This window comes from Pseudophryne corroboree, chromosome 10 (genome assembly GCF_028390025.1).
Source record: "Pseudophryne corroboree isolate aPseCor3 chromosome 10, aPseCor3.hap2, whole genome shotgun sequence".
Classification (NCBI taxonomy): Eukaryota; Metazoa; Chordata; class Amphibia; order Anura; family Myobatrachidae; genus Pseudophryne; species Pseudophryne corroboree.
This window is the reverse complement of record NC_086453.1, coordinates 324703367-324725309: the sequence shown is the minus strand read 5'-3', so window position 1 is coordinate 324725309 and position 21943 is coordinate 324703367. Positions and strand designations below refer to the sequence as shown.

Sequence of the window (21943 nt, the reverse complement as noted above, 5' to 3'; positions counted from 1 at the left end):
TGAGGAAGGTAACGGGGAGCTGAGGGTGGTGAAGAGGGGATGAGGATGGTAATGAAACATCTGAGGATGGTGATGAGGGCTGAGGAACGTGATGAGAGCTGAGGAATGTGTTGAGGGGTGATGATGGAAATGAGGGGCTGAAGAAGGTGATGAGAGGCTAAGGACCTAAGTAACCAAGGGAGAGGGATCAAGTTCCAACCCAGTGGTCTGGTCAGGACTTTCTAGAGAGACTCAAGACATTCACTGGTCTGGAAACGGGTCTTCTGCAATTAACTCTACAGCTATCTGTGATAGCCCAGGAGGAGAGGTCACTTCTGCAGGGGCTGGGGGAATCAATGTTTGTTTAACTTTTTTTCTGGCTGTGGGGAGCAATGAATCAACATGTGTTACTTAAATTATTTTAACCCTAACATCTGTGAGGGCTGTTGTGTATTTATTCCCTGTTGGGGGCAAATTTATTTTATTTCTTTCTTTAGGAGCCAGCTTGAGATTTGTATGTGGGGTCAAAGCATTTTTTTTCTTGTGCAAAGTTTTTCATTGAGGTGGACGGGCCTGTCAATTCTGTCAGTCCAAGGCCTTACAGTTTCTGATGGCCACCCTACCCTTAGTCACAGAGATTGGAGAAGGAGTGGGGGGGTCAGGTCTGGGACTCCAGGTCGACAACAAAAAGGTCGACACACCTTAGGTCGACACCAATTGGTCGACACACCTTAGGTTGACATGGAAAAAGGTCGACATGGGCAAAAGGTCGACAGGAACAAGGTCGACATGGAAAAGGGTCGACATGAGTTTTTTATGGTTTTTTTGGTGTCGTTTTCTTCGTAGAGTAACCGGGAACCCCAATTAGTGTACCGCATCCCCTCGCATGGCTTGCTTCGCTCGCCATGCTTCGGGCATGGTGCCTTTGCTCCACTTCGCTCGGCACAGATTACCGTTCCAATCGTAGTCCACGTGGATCGTTAAGTATGAAAAGGTTCCAAAAAAGAAAAACTCATGTCAACCTTTTTCCATGTCGACCTTGTTCCTGACGACCTTTTGTCCATGTCGACCTTTTGTCCATGACGACCTAAGGTGTGTCAACCAATTGGCGTCGACCTAAGGTGTGTCGACCTTTTTGTTGTCGACCTGGAGTTCGGATACCGGGGGGGTCAATGCTATACAATGATTGTTATTTTAAACATGTTACTGTTGGTTAGACAATGGTATCTGTAGTGAAACGTCAATGACATGGGAAGAAATTTATTGCTGTCTGCAACCATTTTATTGTCCTCCCTATTTTTAATGGACCTTTGAAACAAGCTTGAAACCAAAATCTAAAAGTCTAATTTGCATCGATATAGCAAACTAAAATCCAACAAATGCTGAACATGAACAAATTGTTTCACTAATCTCCAAAAGGAAAATCATTAGTACTGTATTGAAATAGTGCCCATCTTCAAAATTACAAGTGAATGTTAAATAATCTGCAGAATATTTAAAGGACCACATAAATCCTGAAGTTCTTAAGTTATCTGTAATTAATGTATTCTCCAGTATTCTTACCTAGTCTGACACCTATATGATGGTCTCCATTCTCACAGTTATCTCCACTTGTATAAAGAAGACAGGTAGCAGCAGAACTTTTAGAAGTTGAACGTTGCACTGCACCACTGGTTGTACGACTTGATGTAATTACTGAAGAAATGAATGACCCTGTTGAGGATTCTATTGCTTTAGTTGATTGCACAGTCTCTGTTAAAGTTGAAGTCTCTGTTGTATGAGAAGCTTGCAATGACTGGCTCACAGATGAAGTGTGTGATAAACCAGATGGATGTGACAGTTCTGTCAATGTAGAGGGTTCTGTTGTATGAGCAGAATGGGAAGTGTCTATGAGGGATGATGTCACGTTGGATTGGGAAGCACTAGATGTAGGGACAACTGGTGACGTTCCAGAAGTAGTTGGTATTTCCTCCATGATTGTTGATGTATGTACAGTTGGAGTGAAATGTGGTGATTCTGATAAGGATGATGCTTCTGTTGTGTGAGAACCAGGTGATGCCTCAGTTTCAGTAATACCAGAAGTAATTGTCCCTATTAATGTTGATAATTCCAAAGTTTGAGTTGTTTGTATTGTTTCTGTTAAAGTTGCGCCATCAGTCATTAGATTAGCAGTTGCAGATCCTGTCACAGATACTGTTTGTGATGTTTCAGGAGAACGTGAAAATGTTGGTAATGTAGATGACTCTATTATTTGAGAAGGTTCAGATTTTTGTGATTCTGTTGATTGCTCTGGGGCTTTGGAAAATGTTGGTAATGCAGATGTCTCTATTATTTGAGTAGATCCTGATGTTTGTGTTTCTGTTGAGTGCTCTGGGGCTTGGGATCTACTTGGTGTTTGGGTAACAGGGGAAGAATGTGAAGTTCTGGAAATGGTTGATGTTTCTGTGCCTGTTGAAGGTTGTACTTCTGGAGTAATATGTGGTGACTCTGTTAAGGTTGATGCTTCAAATATAGGAGAAGCACTAGTTACATGACTTTCTGTATTTTCTGAAGAAATGGATGATCCTGTTGTGGATTCTATTGCGTTAGTTGATTGCACAGTCTCTGTTAAAGTTGAAGTCTCTGTTGTATGAGAAGCTTGCAATGACTGGCTCACAGATGAAGTGTGTGATAAACCAGATGGATGTGACAGTTCTGTCAATGTAGAGGGTTCTGTTGTATGAGCAGAATGGGAAGAGTCTATGAAGGATGATGTCACGTTGGATTGGGAAGCACTAGATGTAGGGACAACTGGTGATGTTCCAGAAGTAGTTGGTATTTCCTCCATGATTGTTGATGTATGTACAGTTGGAGTGAAATGTGGTGATTCTGATAAGGATGATGCCTCTGTTGTGTGAGACCCAGGTGATGCCTCGGTTTCAGGAATACCAGAAGTAATTGTCCCTATTAATGTTGATAATTCCAAAGTTTGAGTTGTTTGTATTGTTTCTGTTAAAGTTGGGCCCTCAGTCGTTAGATTAGCAGGTGCAGATCCTGTCACAGATACTGTTTGTGATGATCCAGGAGAACCTGAAAATGTTGGTAATGCAGATGACTCTGTTATTTGAGAAGATTCAGATTTTTGTGATTCTGTTGAGTGCTCTGGGGCTTGGGAAAATGTTGGTAATGCAGATGACTCTGTTATTTGAGTAGATCCTGATGTTTGTGTTTCTGTTGAGTGCTCTGGGGCTTCAGATCTACTTGGTGTTTGGGTAACAGGGGAAGAATGTGAAGTTCTGGAAATGCTTGATGTTTCTGTGCCTGTTGAAGTTTGTACTTCTGGAGTAATATGTGGTGACTCTGTTAAGGTTGATGCTTCAAATGTAGGAGAAGCACTAGTTACATGACTTTCTGTATTTTCTGAAGAAATGGATGATCCTGTTGTGGATTCTATTGCTTTAGTTGATTGCACAGTCTCTGTTAAAGTTGAAGTCTCTGTTGTATGAGAAGCTTGCAATGACTGGCTCACAGATGAAGTGTGTGATAAACCAGATGGATGGGACAGTTCTGTCAATGTAGAGGGTTCTGTTGTATGAGCAGAATGGGAAGTGTCTATGAGGGATAATGTCACGTTGGATTGGGAAGCACTAGATGTAGGGACAACTGGTGACATTCCAGAAGTAGTTGGTATTTCCTCCATGATTGTTGATGTATGTACAGTTGGAGTGAAATGTGGTGATTCTGATAAGGATGATGCCTCTGTTGTGTGAGAACCAGGTGATGCCTCGGTTTCAGTAATACCAGAAGTAATTGTCCCTATTAATGTTGATAACTCCAAAGTTTGAGTTGTTTGTATTGTTTCTGTTAAAGTTGGGCCCTCAGTCGTTAGAGTTGCAGTTGCAGATCCTGTCACAGATACTGTTTGTGATGATCCAGGAGAACCTGAAAATGTTGGTAATGCTGATGACTCTGTTATTTGAGAAGATTCTGATTTTTGTGATTCTGTTGATTGCTCTGGGGCTTGGGAAAATGTTGGTAACGCAGATGTCTCTGTTATTTGAGTAGATCCTGATGTTTGTGTTTCTGTTGAGTGCTCTGGGGCTTGGGATCTACTTGGTGTTTGGGTAACAGGGGAAGAATGTGAAGTTCTGGAAATGCTTGATGTTTCTGTGCCTGTTGAAGGTTGTACTTCTGGAGTAATATGTGGTGACTCTGTTAAGGTTGATGCTTCAAATGTAGGAGAAGCACTAGTTACATGACTTTCTGTATTTTCTGAAGAAATGGATGATCCTGTTGTGGATTCTATTGCTTTAGTTGATTGCACAGTCTCTGTTAAAGTTGAAGTCTCTGTTGTATGAGAAGCTTGCAATGACTGGCTCACAGATGAAGTGTGTGATAAAACAGATGGATGTGACAGTTCTGTCAATGTAGAGGGTTCTGTTGTATGAGCAGAATGGGAAGAGTCTATGAGGGATGATGTCACGTTGGATTGGGAAGCACTAGATGTAGGGACAACTGGTGACGTTCCAGAAGTAGTTGGTATTTCCTCCATGATTGTTGATGTATGTACAGTTGGAGTGAAATGTGGTGATTCTGATAAGGATGATGCCTCTGTTGTGTGAGAACCAGGTGATGCCTCGGTTTCAGGAATACCAGAAGTAATTGTTCCTATTAATGTTGATAACTCCAAAGTTTGAGTTGTTTGTATTGTTTCTGTTAAAGTTGGGCCCTCAGTCGTTAGAGTTGCAGTTGCAGATACTGTCACAGATACTGTTTGTGATGATCCAGGAGAACCTGAAAATGTTGGTAATTCTGATGACTCTGTTATTTGAGAAGATTCTGATTTTTGTGATTCTGTTGATTGCTCTGGGGCTTGGGAAAAAGTTGGTAATGCAGATGACTCTGTTGTTTGAGTAGATCCTGATGTTTGTGTTTCTGTTGCGTGCTCTGGGGCTTGGGATCTACTTGGTGTTTGGGTAACAGGGGAAGAATGTGAAGTTCTGGAAATGCTTGATGTTTCTGTGCCTGTTGAAGGTTGTACTGCTGGAGTAATATGTGGTGACTCTGTTAAGGTTGATGTTTCGATTGTAGGAGAACTAGTTACATGACTTTCTGTATTTTCTGAAGAAATGGATGATCCTGTTGTGGATTCTATTGCTTTAGTTGATTGCACAGTCTCTGTTAAAGTTGAAGTCTCTGTTGTATGAGAAGCTTGCAATGACTGGCTCACAGATGAAGTGTGTGATAAACCAGATGGATGTGACAGTTCTGTCAATGTAGAGGGTTCTGTTGTATGAGCAGAATGAGAAGTGTCTATGAGTGATGATGTCACTTTGGATTGGAAAGCACTAGATGTAGGGACAACTGGTGACATTCCAGAAGTAGTTGGTATTTCCTCCATGATTGTTGATGTATGTACAGTTGGAGTGAAATGTGGTGATTCTGATAAGGATGATGCCTCTGTTGTGTGAGAACCAGGTGATGCCTCAGTTTCAGTAATACCAGAAGTAATTGTCCCTATTAATGTTGATAATTCCAAAGTTTGAGTTGTTTGTATTGTTTCTGTTAAAGTTGCGCCATCAGTCATTAGATTAGCAGTTGCAGATCCTGTCACAGATACTGTTTGTGATGTTTCAGGAGAACGTGAAAATGTTGGTAATGTAGTTGACTCTATTATTTGAGAAGGTTCAGATTTTTGTGATTCTGTTGATTGCTCTGGGGCTTGGGAAAATGTTGGTAATGCAGATGACTCTGTTATTTGAGTAGATCCTGATGTTTGTGTTTCTGTTGAGTGCTCTGGGGCTTGGGATCTACTTGGTGTTTGGGTAACAGGGGAAGAATGTGAAGTTCTGGAAATGCTTGATGTTTCTGTGCCTGTTGAAGGTTGTACTGCTGGAGTAATATGTGGTGACTCTGTTAAGGTTGATGCTTCAAATGTAGGAGAAGCACTAGTTACATGACTTTCTGTATTTTCTGAAGAAATTGATGATCCTGTTGTGGATTCTATTGCTTTAGTTGATTGCACAGTCTCTGTTAAAGTTGAAGTCTCTGTTGTATGAGAAGCTTGCAATGACTGGCTCACAGATGAAGTGTGTGATAAACCAGATGGATGTGACAGTTCTGTCAATGTAGAGGGTTCTGTTGTATGAGCAGAATGGGAAGTGTCTATGAGGGATGATGTCACGTTGGATTGGGAAGCACTAGATGTAGGGACAACTGGTGACATTCCAGAAGTAGTTGGTATTTCCTCCATGATTGTTGATGTATGTACAGTTGGAGTGAAATGTGGTGATTCTGATAAGAATGATGCCTCTGTTGTGTGAGAACCAGGTGATGCCTCGGTTTCAGTAATACCAGAACTAATTGTCCCTATTAATGTTGATAACTCCAAAGTATGAGTTGTTTGTATTGTTTCTGTTAAAGTTGGGCCCTCAGTCGTTAGATTAGCAGGTGCAGATCCTGTCACAGATACTGTTTGTGATGATCCAGGAGAACCTGAAAATGTTGGTAATGCAGATGACTCTGTTATTTGAGAAGATTCTGATTTTTGTGATTCTGTTGAGTGCTCTGGGGCTTGGGAAAATGTTGGTAATGCAGATGACTCTGTTATTTGAGTAGATCCTGATGTTTGTGTTTCTGTTGAGTGCTCTGGGGCTTGGGATCTACTTGGTGTTTGGGTAACAGGGGAAGAATGTGAAGTTCTGGAAATGCTTGATGTTTCTGTGCCTGTTGAAGGTTGTACTGCTGGAGTAATATGTGGTGACTCTGTTAAGGTTGATGCTTCAAATGTAGGAGAAGCACTAGTTACATGACTTTCTGTATTTTCTGAAGAAATTGATGATCCTGTTGTGGATTCTATTGCTTTAGTTGATTGCACAGTCTCTGTTAAAGTTGAAGTCTCTGTTGTATGAGAAGCTTGCAATGACTGGCTCACAGATGAAGTGTGTGATAAACCAGATGGATGTGACAGTTCTGTCAATGTAGAGGGTTCTGTTGTATGAGCAGAATGGGAAGTGTCTATGAGGGATAATGTCACGTTGGATTGGGAAGCACTAGATGTAGGGACAACTGGTGACATTCCAGAAGTAGTTGGTATTTCCTCTATGATTGTTGATGTATGTACAGTTGGAGTGAAATGTGGTGATTCTGATAAGGATGATGCCTCTGTTGTGTGAGAACCAGGTGATGCCTCGGTTTCAGGAATACCAGAAGTAATTGTTCCTATTAATGTTGATAACTCCAAAGTTTGAGTTGTTTGTATTGTTTCTGTTAAAGTTGGGCCCTCAGTCGTTAGAGTTGCAGTTGCAGATACTGTCACAGATACTGTTTGTGATGATCCAGGAGAACCTGAAAATGTTGGTAATTCTGATGACTCTGTTATTTGAGAAGATTCTGATTTTTGTGATTCTGTTGATTGCTCTGGGGCTTGGGAAAATGTTGGTAATGCAGATGACTCTGTTGTTTGAGTAGATCCTGATGTTTGTGTTTCTGTTGCGTGCTCTGGGGCTTGGGATCTACTTGGTGTTTGGGTAACAGGGGAAGAATGTGAAGTTCTGGAAATGCTTGATGTTTCTGTGCCTGTTGAAGGTTGTACTGCTGGAGTAATATGTGGTGACTCTGTTAAGGTTGATGTTTCGATTGTAGGAGAACTAGTTACATGACTTTCTGTATTTTCTGAAGAAATGGATGATCCTGTTGTGGATTCTATTGCTTTAGTTGATTGCACAGTCTCTGTTAAAGTTGAAGTCTCTGTTGTATGAGAAGCTTGCAATGACTGGCTCACAGATGAAGTGTGTGATAAACCAGATGGATGTGACAGTTCTGTCAATGTAGAGGGTTCTGTTGTATGAGCAGAATGAGAAGTGTCTATGAGGGATGATGTCACTTTGGATTGGAAAGCACTAGATGTAGGGACAACTGGTGACATTCCAGAAGTAGTTGGTATTTCCTCCATGATTGTTGATGTATGTACAGTTGGAGTGAAATGTGGTGATTCTGATAAGGATGATGCCTCTGTTGTGTAAGAACCAGGTGATGCCTCAGTTTCAGTAATACCAGAAGTAATTGTCCCTATTAATGTTGATAATTCCAAAGTTTGAGTTGTTTGTATTGTTTCTGTTAAAGTTGCGCCATCAGTCATTAGATTAGCAGTTGCAGATCCTGTCACAGATACTGTTTGTGATGTTTCAGGAGAACGTGAAAATGTTGGTAATGTAGTTGACTCTATTATTTGAGAAGGTTCAGATTTTTGTGATTCTGTTGATTGCTCTGGGGCTTGGGAAAATGTTGGTAATGCAGATGTCTCTATTATTTGAGTAGATCCTGATGTTTGTGTTTCTGTTGAGTGCTCTGGGGCTTGGGATCTACTTGGTGTTTGGGTAACAGGGGAAGAATGTGAAGTTCTGGAAATGCTTGATGTTTCTGTGCCTGTTGAAGGTTGTACTTCTGGAGTAATATGTGGTGACTCTGTTAAGGTTGATGCTTCAAATGTAGGAGAAGCACTAGTTACATGACTTTCTGTATTTTCTGAAAAAATGGATGATCCTGTTGTGGATTCTATTGCTTTAGTTGATTGCACAGTCTCTGTTAAAGTTGAAGTCTCTGTTGTATGAGAAGCTTGCAATGACTGGCTCACAGATGAAGTGTGTGATAAACCAGATGGATGTGACAGTTGTGTCAATGTAGAGGGTTCTGTTGTATGAGCAGAATGAGAAGTGTCTATGAGTGATGATGTCACTTTGGATTGGGAAGCACCAGATGTGGGGACAACTGGTGACATTCCAGAAGTAGTTGGTATTTCCTCCATGATTGTTGATGTATGTACAGTTGGAGTGAAATGTGGTGATTCTGATAAGGATGATGCCTCTGTTGTGTGAGAACCAGGTGATGCCTCAGTTTCAGTAATACCAGAACTAATTGTCCCTATTAATGTTGATAACTCCAAAGTATGAGTTGTTTGTATTGTTTCTGTTAAAGTTGGGCCCTCAGTCGTTAGAGTTGCAGTTGCAGATCCTGTCACAGATACTGTTTGTGATGATCCAGGAGAACCTGAAAATGTTGGTAATGCAGATGACTCTGTTATTTGAGAAGATTCTGATTTTTGTGATTCTGTTGAGTGCTCTGGGGCTTGGGAAAATGTTGGTAATGCAGATGACTCTGTTATTTGAGTAGATCCTGATGTTTGTGTTTCTGTTGAGTGCTCTGGGGCTTGGGATCTACTTGGTGTTTGGGTAACAGGGGAAGAATGTGAAGTTCTGGAAATGCTTGATGTTTCTGTGCCTGTTGAAGGTTGTACTGCTGGAGTAATATGTGGTGACTCTGTTAAGGTTGATGCTTCAAATGTAGGAGAAGCACTAGTTACATGACTTTCTGTATTTTCTGAAGAAATTGATGATCCTGTTGTGGATTCTATTGCTTTAGTTGATTGCACAGTCTCTGTTAAAGTTGAAGTCTCTGTTGTATGAGAAGCTTGCAATGACTGGCTCACAGATGAAGTGTGTGATAAACCAGATGGATGTGACAGTTCTGTCAATGTAGAGGGTTCTGTTGTATGAGCAGAATGGGAAGTGTCTATGAGGGATAATGTCACGTTGGATTGGGAAGCACTAGATGTAGGGACAACTGGTGACATTCCAGAAGTAGTTGGTATTTCCTCCATGATTGTTGATGTATGTACAGTTGGAGTGAAATGTGGTGATTCTGATAAGGATGATGCCTCTGTTGTGTGAGAACCAGGTGATGCCTCGGTTTCAGGAATACCAGAAGTAATTGTTCCTATTAATGTTGATAACTCCAAAGTTTCAGTTGTTTGTATTGTTTCTGTTAAAGTTGGGCCCTCAGTCGTTAGAGTTGCAGTTGCAGATACTGTCACAGATACTGTTTGTGATGATCCAGGAGAACCTGAAAATGTTGGTAATTCTGATGACTCTGTTATTTGAGAAGATTCTGATTTTTGTGATTCTGTTGATTGCTCTGGGGCTTGGGAAAAAGTTGGTAATGCAGATGACTCTGTTGTTTGAGTAGATCCTGATGTTTGTGTTTCTGTTGAGTGCTCTGGGGCTTGGGATCTACTTGGTGTTTGGGTAACAGGGGAAGAATGTGAAGTTCTGGAAATGCTTGATGTTTCTGTGCCTGTTGAAGGTTGTACTGCTGGAGTAATATGTGGTGACTCTGTTAAGGTTGATGCTTCAAATGTAGGAGAAGCACTAGTTACATGACTTTCTGTAATTTCTGAAGAAATTGATGATCCTGTTGTGGATTCTATTGCTTTAGTTGATTGCACAGTCTCTGTTAAAGTTGAAGTCTCTGTTGTATGAGAAGCTTGCAATGACTGGCTCACAGATGAAGTGTGTGATAAACCAGATGGATGTGACAGTTCTGTCAATGTAGCGGGTTCTGTTGTATGAGCAGAATGGGAAGTGTCTATGAGGGATGATGTCACTTTGGATTGGGAAGCACTAGATGTGGGGACAACTGGTGACGTTCCAGAAGTAGTTGGTATTTCCTCCATGATTGTTGATGTATGTACAGTTGGAGTGAAATGTGGTGATTCTGATGAGGATGATGCCTCTGTTGTGTGAGAACCAGGTGATGCCTCGGTTTCAGTAATACCAGAAGTAATTGTCCTTATTAATGTTGATAATTCCAAAGTTTGAGTTGATTGTATTGTTTCTGTTAAAGTTGGGCCATCAGTCATTAGATTAGCAGTTGCAGATCCTGTCACAGATACTGTTTGTGATGATTCAGGAGAACGTGAAAATGTTGGTAATGTAGATGACTCTATTATTTGAGAAGGTTCAGATTTTTGTGATTCTGTTGATTGCTCTGGGGCTTGGGAAAATGTTGGTAATGCAGATGACTCTGTTGTTTGAGTAAATCCTGATGTTTGTGATTCTGTTGATTGCTCTGGGGCTTGGGATCTACTTGGTGTTTGGGTAACAGGGGAAGAATGTGAAGTTCTGAAAATGGTTGATGTTTCTGTGCCTGTTGAAGGTTGTACTGCTGGAGTAATATGTGGTGACTCTGTTAAGGTTGATGTTTCGATTGTAGGAGAACTAGTTACATGACTTTCTGTATTTTCTGAAGAAATGGATGATCCTGTTGTGGATTCTATTGCTTTAGTTGATTGCACAGTCTCTGTTAAAGTTGAAGTCTCTGTTGTATGAGAAGTTTGCAATGACTGGCTCACAGATGAAGTGTGTGATAAACCAGATGGATGTGACAGTTCTGTCAATGTAGAGGGTTCTGTTGTATGAGCAGAATGGGAAGTGTCTATGAGGGATGATGTCACTTTGGATTGGGAAGCACCAGATGTGGGGACAACTGGTGATGTTCCAGAAGTATTTAGTATTTCCTCCATGATTGTTGATGTATGTACAGTTGGAGTGAAATGTGGTGATTCTGATAAGGATGATGCCTCTGTTGTGTGAGAACCAGGTGATGCCTCGGTTTCAGTAATACCAGAAGTAACTGTCCCTATTAATGTTGATAACTCCAAAGTTTGAGTTGTTTGTATTGTTTCTGTTAAAGTTGGGCCCTTAGTCGTTAGAGTTGCAGATCCTGTCACAGATACTGTTTGTGATGATCCAGGAGAACCTGAAAATGTTGGTAATGCTGATGACTCTGTTATTTGAGAAGATTCAGATTTTTGTGATTCTGTTGATTGCTCTGGGGCTTGGGAAAATGTTAGTAATGCAGATGTCTCTGTTATTTGAGTAGATCCTGATGTTTGTGTTTCTGTTGAGTGCTCTGGGGCTTGGGATCTACTTGGTGTTTGGGTAACAGGGGAAGAATGTGAAGTTCTGAAAATTTTTGATGTTTCTGTGCCTGTTGAAGGTTGTACTGCTGGAGTAATATGTGGTGACTCTGTTAAGGTTGATGTTTCGATTGTAGGAGAACTAGTTACATGACTTTCCGTATTTTCTGAAGAAATGGATGATCCTGTTGTGGATTCTATTGCTTTAGTTGATTGCACAGTCTCTGTTAAAGTTGAAGTCTCTGTTGTATGAGAAGCTTGCAATGACTGGCTCACAGATGAAGTGTGTGATAAACCAGATGGATGTGACAGTTCTGTCAATGTAGAGGGTTCTGTTGTATGAGCAGAATGGGAAGTGTCTATGAGGGATGATGTCACTTTGGATTGGGAAGCACTAGATGTGGGGACAACTGGTGACGTTCCAGAAGTAGTTGGTATTTCCTCCATGATTGTTGATGTATGTACAGTTGGAGTGAAATGTGGTGATTCTGATAAGGATGATGCCTCTGTTGTGTGAGAACCAGGTGATGCCTCGGTTTCAGTAATACCAGAAGTAATTGTCCCTATTAATGTTGATAATTCCAAAGTTTGAGTTGATTGTATTGTTTCTGTTAAAGTTGGGCCATCAGTCATTAGATTACCAGTTGCAGATCCTGTCACAGATACTGTTTGTGATGATTCAGGAGAACGTGAAAATGTTGGTAATGTAGATGACTCTATTATTTGAGAAGGTTCAGATTTTTGTGATTCTGTCGATTGCTCTGGGGCTTGGGAAAATGTTGGTAATGCAGATGTCTCTGTTATTTGAGTAGATCCTGATGTTTGTGTTTCTGTTGAGTGCTCTGGGGCTTGGGATCTACTTGGTGTTTGGGTAACAGGGGAAGAATGTGAAGTTCTGGAAATGGTTGATGTTTCTGTGCCTGTTGAAGGTTGTACTGCTGGAGTAATATGTGGTGACTCTGTTAAGGTTGATGTTTCGATTGTAGGAGAACTAGTTACATGACTTTCTGTATTTTCTGAAGAAATGGATGATCCTGTTGTGGATTCTATTGCTTTAGTTGATTGCACAGTCTCTGTTAAAGTTGAAGTCTCTGTTGTATGAGAAGCTTGCAATGACTGGCTCACAGATGAAGTGTGTGATAAACCAGATGGATGTGACAGTTCTGTCAATGTAGAGGGTTCTGTTGTATGAGCAGAATGGGAAGTGTCTATGAGGGATGATGTCACGTTGGATTGGGAAGCACTAGATGTAGGGACAACTGGTGACGTTCCAGAAGTAGTTGGTATTTCCTCCATGATTGTTGATGTATGTACAGTTGGAGTGAAATGTGGTGATTCTGATAAGGATGATGCCTCTGTTGTGTGAGAACCAGGTGATGCCTCGGTTTCAGTAATACCAGAAGTAACTGTCCCTATTAATGTTGATAACTCCAAAGTTTGAGTTGTTTGTATTGTTTCTGTTAAAGTTGGGCCCTCAGTCGTTAGAGTTGCAGTTGCAGATCCTGTCACAGATACTGTTTGTGATGATCCAGGAGAACCTGAAAATGTTGGTAATGCTGATGACTCTGTTATTTGAGAAGATTCAGATTTTTGTGATTCTGTTGATTGCTCTGGGGCTTGGGAAAATGTTTGTAATGCAGATGTCTCTATTATTTGAGTAGATCCTGATGTTTGTGTTTCTGTTGAGTGCTCTGGGTCTTGGGATCTACTTGGTGTTTGGGTAACAGGGGAAGAATGTGAAGTTCTGGAAATGCTTGATGTTTCTGTGCCTGTTGAAGGTTGTACTGCTGGAGTAAGATGTGGTGACTCTGTTAAGGTTGATGTTTCGATTGTAGGAGAACTAGTTACATGACTTTCCGTATTTTCTGAAGAAATGGATGATCCTGTTGTGGATTCTATTGCTTTAGTTGATTGCACAGTCTCTGTTAAAGTTGAAGTCTCTGTTGTATGAGAAGCTTGCAATGACTGGCTCACAGATGAAGTGTGTGATAAACCAGATGGATGTGACAGTTCTGTCAATGTAGAGGGTTCTGTTGTATGAGCAGAATGGGAAGTGTCTATGAGGGATGATGTCACTTTGGATTGGGAAGCACTAGATGTGGGGACAACTGGTGACGTTCCAGAAGTAGTTGGTATTTCCTCCATGATTGTTGATGTATGTACAGTTGGAGTGAAATGTGGTGATTCTGATGAGGATGATGCCTCTGTTGTGTGAGAACCAGGTGATGCCTCGGTTTCAGTAATACCAGAAGTAATTGTCCTTATTAATGTTGATAATTCCAAAGTTTGAGTTGATTGTATTGTTTCTGTTAAAGTTGGGCCATCAGTCATTAGATTAGCAGTTGCAGATCCTGTCACAGATACTGTTTGTGATGATTCAGGAGAACGTGAAAATGTTGGTAATGTAGATGACTCTATTATTTGAGAAGGTTCAGATTTTTGTGATTCTGTTGATTGCTCTGGGGCTTGGGAAAATGTTGGTAATGCAGATGACTCTGTTGTTTGAGTAAATCCTGATGTTTGTGATTCTGTTGATTGCTCTGGGGCTTGGGATCTACTTGGTGTTTGGGTAACAGGGGAAGAATGTGAAGTTCTGAAAATGGTTGATGTTTCTGTGCCTGTTGAAGGTTGTACTGCTGGAGTAATATGTGGTGACTCTGTTAAGGTTGATGTTTCGATTGTAGGAGAACTAGTTACATGACTTTCTGTATTTTCTGAAGAAATGGATGATCCTGTTGTGGATTCTATTGCTTTAGTTGATTGCACAGTCTCTGTTAAAGTTGAAGTCTCTGTTGTATGAGAAGCTTGCAATGACTGGCTCACAGATGAAGTGTGTGATAAACCAGATGGATGTGACAGTTCGGTCAATGTAGAGGGTTCTGTTGTATGAGCAGAATGGGAAGTGTCTATGAGGGATGATGTCATGTTGGATTGGGAAGCACTAGATGTAGGGACAACTGGTGACGTTCCAGAAGTAGTTGGTATTTCCTCCATGATTGTTGATGTATGTACAGTTGGAGTGAAATGTGGTGATTCTGATAAGGATGATGCCTCTGTTGTGTGAGAACCAGGTGATGCCTCGGTTTCAGTAATACCAGAAGTAACTGTCCCTATTAATGTTGATAACTCCAAAGTTTGAGTTGTTTGTATTGTTTCTGTTAAAGTTGGGCCCTCAGTCGTTAGAGTTGCAGTTGCAGATCCTGTCACAGATACTGTTTGTGATGATCCAGGAGAACCTGAAAATGTTGGTAATGCTGATGACTCTGTTATTTGAGAAGATTCAGATTTTTGTGATTCTGTTGATTGCTCTGGGGCTTGGGAAAATGTTTGTAATGCAGATGTCTCTGTTATTTGAGTAGATCCTGATGTTTGTGTTTCTGTTGAGTGCTCTGGGGCTTGGGATCTACTTGGTGTTTGGGTAACAGGGGAAGAATGTGAAGTTCTGGAAATGCTTGATGTTTCTGTGCCTGTTGAAGGTTGTACTGCTGGAGTAAGATGTGGTGACTCTGTTAAGGTTGATGTTTCGATTGTAGGAGAACTAGTTACATGACTTTCCGTATTTTCTGAAGAAATGGATGATCCTGTTGTGGATTCTATTGCTTTAGTTGATTGCACAGTCTCTGTTAAAGTTGAAGTCTCTGTTGTATGAGAAGCTTGCAATGACTGGCTCACAGATGAAGTGTGTGATAAACCAGATGGATGTGACAGTTCTGTCAATGTAGAGGGTTCTGTTGTATGAGCAGAATGGGAAGTGTCTATGAGGGATGATGTCACTTTGGATTGGGAAGCACTAGATGTGGGGACAACTGGTGACGTTCCAGAAGTAGTTGGTATTTCCTCCATGATTGTTGATGTATGTACAGTTGGAGTGAAATGTGGTGATTCTGATGAGGATGATGCCTCTGTTGTGTGAGAACCAGGTGATGCCTCGGTTTCAGTGATACCAGAAGTAATTGTCCTTATTAATGTTGATAATTCCAAAGTTTGAGTTGATTGTATTGTTTCTGTTAAAGTTGGGCCATCAGTCATTAGATTAGCAGTTGCAGATCCTGTCACAGATACTGTTTGTGATGATTCAGGAGAACGTGAAAATGTTGGTAATGTAGATGACTCTATTATTTGAGAAGGTTCAGATTTTTGTGATTCTGTTGATTGCTCTGGGGCTTGGGAAAATGTTGGTAATGCAGATGACTCTGTTGTTTGAGTAAATCCTGATGTTTGTGATTCTGTTGATTGCTCTGGGGCTTGGGATCTACTTGGTGTTTGGGTAACAGGGGAAGAATGTGAAGTTCTGAAAATGGTTGATGTTTCTGTGCCTGTTGAAGGTTGTACTGCTGGAGTAATATGTGGTGACTCTGTTAAGGTTGATGTTTCGATTGTAGGAGAACTAGTTACATGACTTTCTGTATTTTCTGAAGAAATGGATGATCCTGTTGTGGATTCTATTGCTTTAGTTGATTGCACAGTCTCTGTTAAAGTTGAAGTCTCTGTTGTATGAGAAGCTTGCAATGACTGGCTCACAGATGAAGTGTGTGATAAACCAGATGGATGTGACAGTTCGGTCAATGTAGAGGGTTCTGTTGTATGAGCAGAATGGGAAGTGTCTATGAGGGATGATGTCATGTTGGATTGGGAAGCACTAGATGTAGGGACAACTGGTGACGTTCCAGAAGTAGTTGGTATTTCCTCCATGATTGTTGATGTATGTACAGTTGGAGTGAAATGTGGTGATTCTGATAAGGATGATGCCTCTGTTGTGTGAGAACCAGGTGATGCCTCGGTTTCAGTAATACCAGAAGTAACTGTCCCTATTAATGTTGATAACTCCAAAGTTTGAGTTGTTTGTATTGTTTCTGTTAAAGTTGGGCCCTCAGTCGTTAGAGTTGCAGTTGCAGATCCTGTCACAGATACTGTTTGTGATGATCCAGGAGAACCTGAAAATGTTGGTAATGCTGATGACTCTGTTATTTGAGAAGATTCAGATTTTTGTGATTCTGTTGATTGCTCTAGGGCTTGGGAAAATGTTAGTAATGCAGATGTCTCTGTTATTTGAGTAGATCCTGATGTTTGTGTTTCTGTTGAGTGCTCTGGGGCTTGGGATCTACTTGGTGTTTGGGTAACAGGGGAAGAATGTGAAGTTCTGGAAATGCTTGATGTTTCTGTGCCTGTTGAAGGTTGTACTGCTGGAGTAATATGTGGTGACTCTGTTAAGGTTGATGTTTCGATTGTAGGAGAACTAGTTACATGACTTTCCGTATTTTCTGAAGAAATGGATGATCCTGTTGTGGATTCTATTGCTTTAGTTGATTGCACAGTCTCTGTTAAAGTTGAAGTCTCTGTTGTATGAGAAGCTTGCAATGACTGGCTCACAGATGAAGTGTGTGATAAACCAGATGGATGTGACAGTTCTGTCAATGTAGAGGGTTCTGTTGTATGAGCAGAATGGGAAGTGTCTATGAGGGATGATGTCACTTTGGATTGGGAAGCACTAGATGTGGGGACAACTGGTGATGTTCCAGAAGTATTTAGTATTTCCTCCGTGATTGTTGATGTATGTACAGTTGGAGTGAAATGTGGTGATTCTGATAAGGATGATGCCTCTGTTGTGTGAGAACCAGGTGATGCCTCGGTTTCAGTAATACCAGAAGTAATTGTCCCGATTAATGTTGATAATTCCAAAGTTTGAGTTGTTTGTATTGTTTCTGTTAAAGTTGGGCCATCAGTCATTAGATTAGCAGTTGCAGATCCTGTCACAGATACTGTTTGTGATGATTCAGGAGAACGTGAAAATGTTGGTAATGTAGATGACTCTATTATTTGAGAAGGTTCAGATTTTTGTGATTCTGTTGATTGCTCTGGGGCTTGGGAAAATGTTGGTAATGCAGTTGTCTCTGTTATTTGAGTAGATCCTGATGTTTGTGATTCTGTTGATTGCTCTGGGGCTTGGGATCTACTTGGTGTTTGTGGAATATGGGACGATTGTGAAGTTCTGGAAGTGCTTGATGATTTTATGTTTGTTGAAGTTTGTTCTGCTGGTGTAGACTGTTGTGACTCTGTTAAGGTTGACACCTCAGTTGTGTGGTTAATTATAGATGCTTGAGTTTCTGTAATTCCAGAAAACTTTGATGGGTCTATGTTTGTTGTTGATCCAACTGGTTTTGTTGTTTTTTGAGTTGATTCCTCTGTAGATGCAGTTGCTGATTCTGTCACAGATGCAGCGGCAGATGTACTTGAAGAGTTTGATAATTCTGTCATTGTAGAGGATTCAGTTATGCCTGTAGAATGTGAACTATCAGCCAGGGTTGATGGCTCTGTGGCTGGGGAATCACTTGGTGTAATATCTGAAGTTACACTGAAAGAAATGAAGAATAGATAGTACTGATAATAAATTATTTATATTTGACTTTTGCAATTAGAAAATTAAGGTTTGCAAAAAGGGATTTGTACTTTACATTTAATTATGATTTTTTTTTAAGTGTATTCATGAATACACGAAAATTAATAAAAATAAATGAGACTTTGCTATAAATTGCTATACCTACAGTATACTCTCTTGGCTTTATCACACTGGTAATTATCACCACACCCTCCCGCCCTGCCCCCACTTTGTACTGCCTAGCTCCGCTCCTCTGCCCCATCACAACCCCACAATGTCCTGGTCTTGCTTGCTGACTGCTGCTTCACAATCTCCGCCATGTAGCTGAAAACTTACTACCCAGCAAGTCCTCCTCCTCTCCTGTTAGGATCTGTGCTGATACTCTACAAGTGGAAACTCATGCATGTAGGAGATGGGACAAACCTTAGAGAATTATTTTATACTGTAGTTACCATTTTAAATTGTATCTATACTGTAGTTTTAATAATTGAAAAATCTGCTTCTATCTCTTATGAACACTGGTACTTTGACACTCTCAAATTCAACAACCTTGTGAGTCTGACACAGGGCTGAAACAACAGGGGGAAGCTATCAAATTACTGCACTATATTTAGTTCTCTAGCACAGGTTTTGCTCCAATGTGTCCTCATACATCTTGCCTCAATACGCTACATAGCTGGAGATACCTGGTGTAATTGAGCTGACAGGTCCTGTGCAACTCCGGTACTGTTTGCCATCTTTTTTTGCATAACATGCGACTTATTTGCATCACTATGTGAATAAGACGTACAAGCAGACTCAGCTGATTAAAATGATATGCGTCATGCCGTTATTCTCTGTGCATATGCGGCTGTATCTTCATATGACATGGTATGTCTATGAAGACACTGTAGCATAGCATTTCATATGCAGAAACAGCCATGGTCGCACACAGAATATTGACATGCTGCATATTACTTTAATCAACTAGGCTGCTTGTGCATCCTAGTCGCATTGTTATGCAGATAAGACACTTTTTTTTTAATGGAAAAAGTTGCACGTAAGGATGCTTGGCGCTACCAAGTCATGCCACGGCATGGCGTGCCTAGAAGGGCTGTATAATGTGCATGGAGGCTAGTTGTAAGTTCACACATCTGTAGACTGAGGATCACTTACATGCAAGTGGGTCCATTTACTCGGTTGTAGCATGTTGTGCCATTCGAGCAATTACCATTATTCTGAGTACAGGGTCCAACACATATACAAGTCTCATTGCACTGCACAGTGTAGTCAGCAAAATTTATAGTACAATTCACATAGGGTTCCATCTGAGTTATATCTGTACAAAAGGACAAAAAACAAACAGTTAAATTATTGTTTAAGATCTTTCTTATATTTTCAAAACACCTTTATTTTGTGTAATATCACCAAAACAACATTATAACTGAGTGGGGGGAGCCAGAGGATTACACCCCGGGAGGATTCCATTATACTAAAACCAGCAAAAGGGCCTTATTCAGTATGGATCGCATCGCAAACTATTTATGCCCAGTGCACGAGCCGTCAGAGTTGATCGCATCTCACTTGTGCGAACACCTCTGACTGATTGACAGGCAGAGGCATTCATGGGGCAGCCTGGGATGGTGACGTGGCATTGTGGGGCATCAACTCGGCGTTGCGGGGGGTGCCGTCGGAAATGGGTGCAGGTTTGGGACAGCCACATGACATCACACGCGGCTGCTGTGACCCAAAAAATGGCTGCTCTGTGCCTGCCTTTGCAGCTAGGCTGCAGAGGCTGGGGTACATCTACAATTCAGCGTTGCGATCACAATTGAATTGCGAATGCATCGCTGTCAGCAATTTTAAAATAGCAAAACTGCAACTGAAGTTGAATAAGATCCAAAGTGTTAATAGGTTAGTGAGGATACATTACAGGCAGGGCCGGAATAAGGGAGGGGCGACAGGGGCAGCCGTCCTAGGGCATCCACACATTAGGGGCCCCCACACACTGCTTCTTCAATTGGAGCAGTCTCCTTCTGGTGGCTCAGCTGTTCATAAACAGTGGCTGCTGAGGAGCTCCTCCATGTACAGTCTCATGGGATAGTGAAGGGAAATCCTTCGTCTCCTGCTCCAGTGCTGTCCTCCGTCATGTCCAGGTAATGTGTTGTGTGTATCACGTGGGGTGAGGTGGCAGCAATTTTAGTAGTGGGGGACCCCACAACCTTGTTTCCTTGGGCCCCCACCAGCCTTAATCCGGCACTGATTACAGGCTTAGGGCTGTAACACACACGCCGGCTCCCGCTGCCCAGCAAAATCCCAGATGGCTTTTTAACGTACTGCTGAGACACATACAGAGCAATGTGTCCTTTCACATGGCATGGCCCCGGCACGGCTGCCGGAAATATCCACTGGAAGGTCCGGCTGCCGGGCCGTCTGTGTATGCAGTGGACCGTGTGTGTGAAGGGGAGCTTTCACACACTTTTTTTTAGCCGCTGCCGCTGCGCATGCGCACGGAATTATACACGGCTCAAAGCCGTTGTGTGCGAAAGACCCTCCTGGATGGCAAAAAGCCGGACAAAGTTTGTCCGGCTTTTTGCCATCCGGGGAAAACCGGAGCGTGTGTAATAGCCCTTATAGTTTCCATACTTGCACAAATGAAAGATACTTACTTGCTATCTGCACAGGCCCAGCTGTAACATTCTTAACACTGGCAGTTGAACTGAGTTCAGTTGCGTTCAGTCCATTTGAAAACACAGACAGAACAGTACTGGTCAAGTTATTGTTTATAAAGTCGATACCCGTCCGACTATTGGGGTATTCGTACTCTCCGGTTGTGTTTACAATGATGCTTCCTGGACTGCAACAAATAAATAAATAAAGCAAAAAGAAATGATCACCTACAATAGTAATTACTGTACCTGCAACTTGGGAGCTGGTTAATATTTTCATATACAGTATAATACAATAGTGACAAATCTTCACAAATGGTAAGAACGGTACTAAATGTTACCCTCTAATAAAAGACTCAGATTTACTAAAACTTCTAAAACAGACAAATGGTTGGGTAGCCTATAACAACCAATCAGAGTCTCTGTATCATTTTCTAGAATGTAATAAAGAAGTGAAAACTTGAATCTGATTGGCTGCAATGGGCAACACCTTACTTTTGTGTTTTTGAAGCTTTGGTAAATCTACCCCTTAGAAGTCATAAATGTAGACGCATAATGGCGTGTATGGTAGGGATGCAGTCAGGAATGCCGACACTGCCATCCCGGCATCAGAATCCCCACAGCAGGGATGCCAAATGTCCTCATACAGCGCCACTGAGGAGGAGGTAAGCTGCGCACGGTGTGTGGGGGGAGGGATTAGGTTTAGGCTGCGGGGGATGGTTAGGGCTATGCAGCGCCCCATTAGGGTGTGCGGAAGGGGGTTAGGCACCCCCTCCGAGTGTTATGTTTAGGCTGTGGGGATGAAAGGATTGGTTTAGGCACTGACGGGGGGAAGGTCTGGGTTAGGCACTAAGGGGTGGTTAGCGTTAGGCAGCGGATACGGAGGGTTAGAGTTCGGGGGTAGGGGAAATGGTATAGCACCCCCTACTCACCCCTGTCGGCTTCTGTGAAATCGGGATCCCAACGTCGGTATTTCGAATGTCGGGATCCCGTCCGCTGACTTCCCGTACTGATCCCGTATGGTAGTAGATACAATGTATAAGAGAATTCAAGGGGAAAACATTTTGTACCTCAGGATTAAAGGGATTTTTTAAATTTAAGATGAATATTTTCTATCTTGTATGTGTACTGAATTATAGATAGGAAGGGAGCAAAACGTCCCAATTTATTTGCTTTCCCGTCATCTTAAATTGCCTCATCTGTTTA

The 21943-nt window shown here is 41.6% G+C and overlaps 1 protein-coding gene across 1 annotated transcript in view; it reads right to left on the bottom strand.

Annotated features, from left to right (window-relative positions):
* The window catches only part of LOC134965332 (mucin-3B-like), a 65506-nt gene that overhangs the window by 35201 nt on the left and 8362 nt on the right, over positions 1-21943 (bottom strand). The window contains exons 3-5 of the mRNA XM_063941804.1: positions 20738-20925; positions 19245-19407; positions 1543-18065 (exon numbers count right to left, since the gene is read on the bottom strand). Coding sequence (XP_063797874.1) covers positions 1543-18065; positions 19245-19407; positions 20738-20925 — 16874 coding nt within the window. The remainder of the gene's footprint in view (positions 1-1542; positions 18066-19244; positions 19408-20737; positions 20926-21943) is intronic.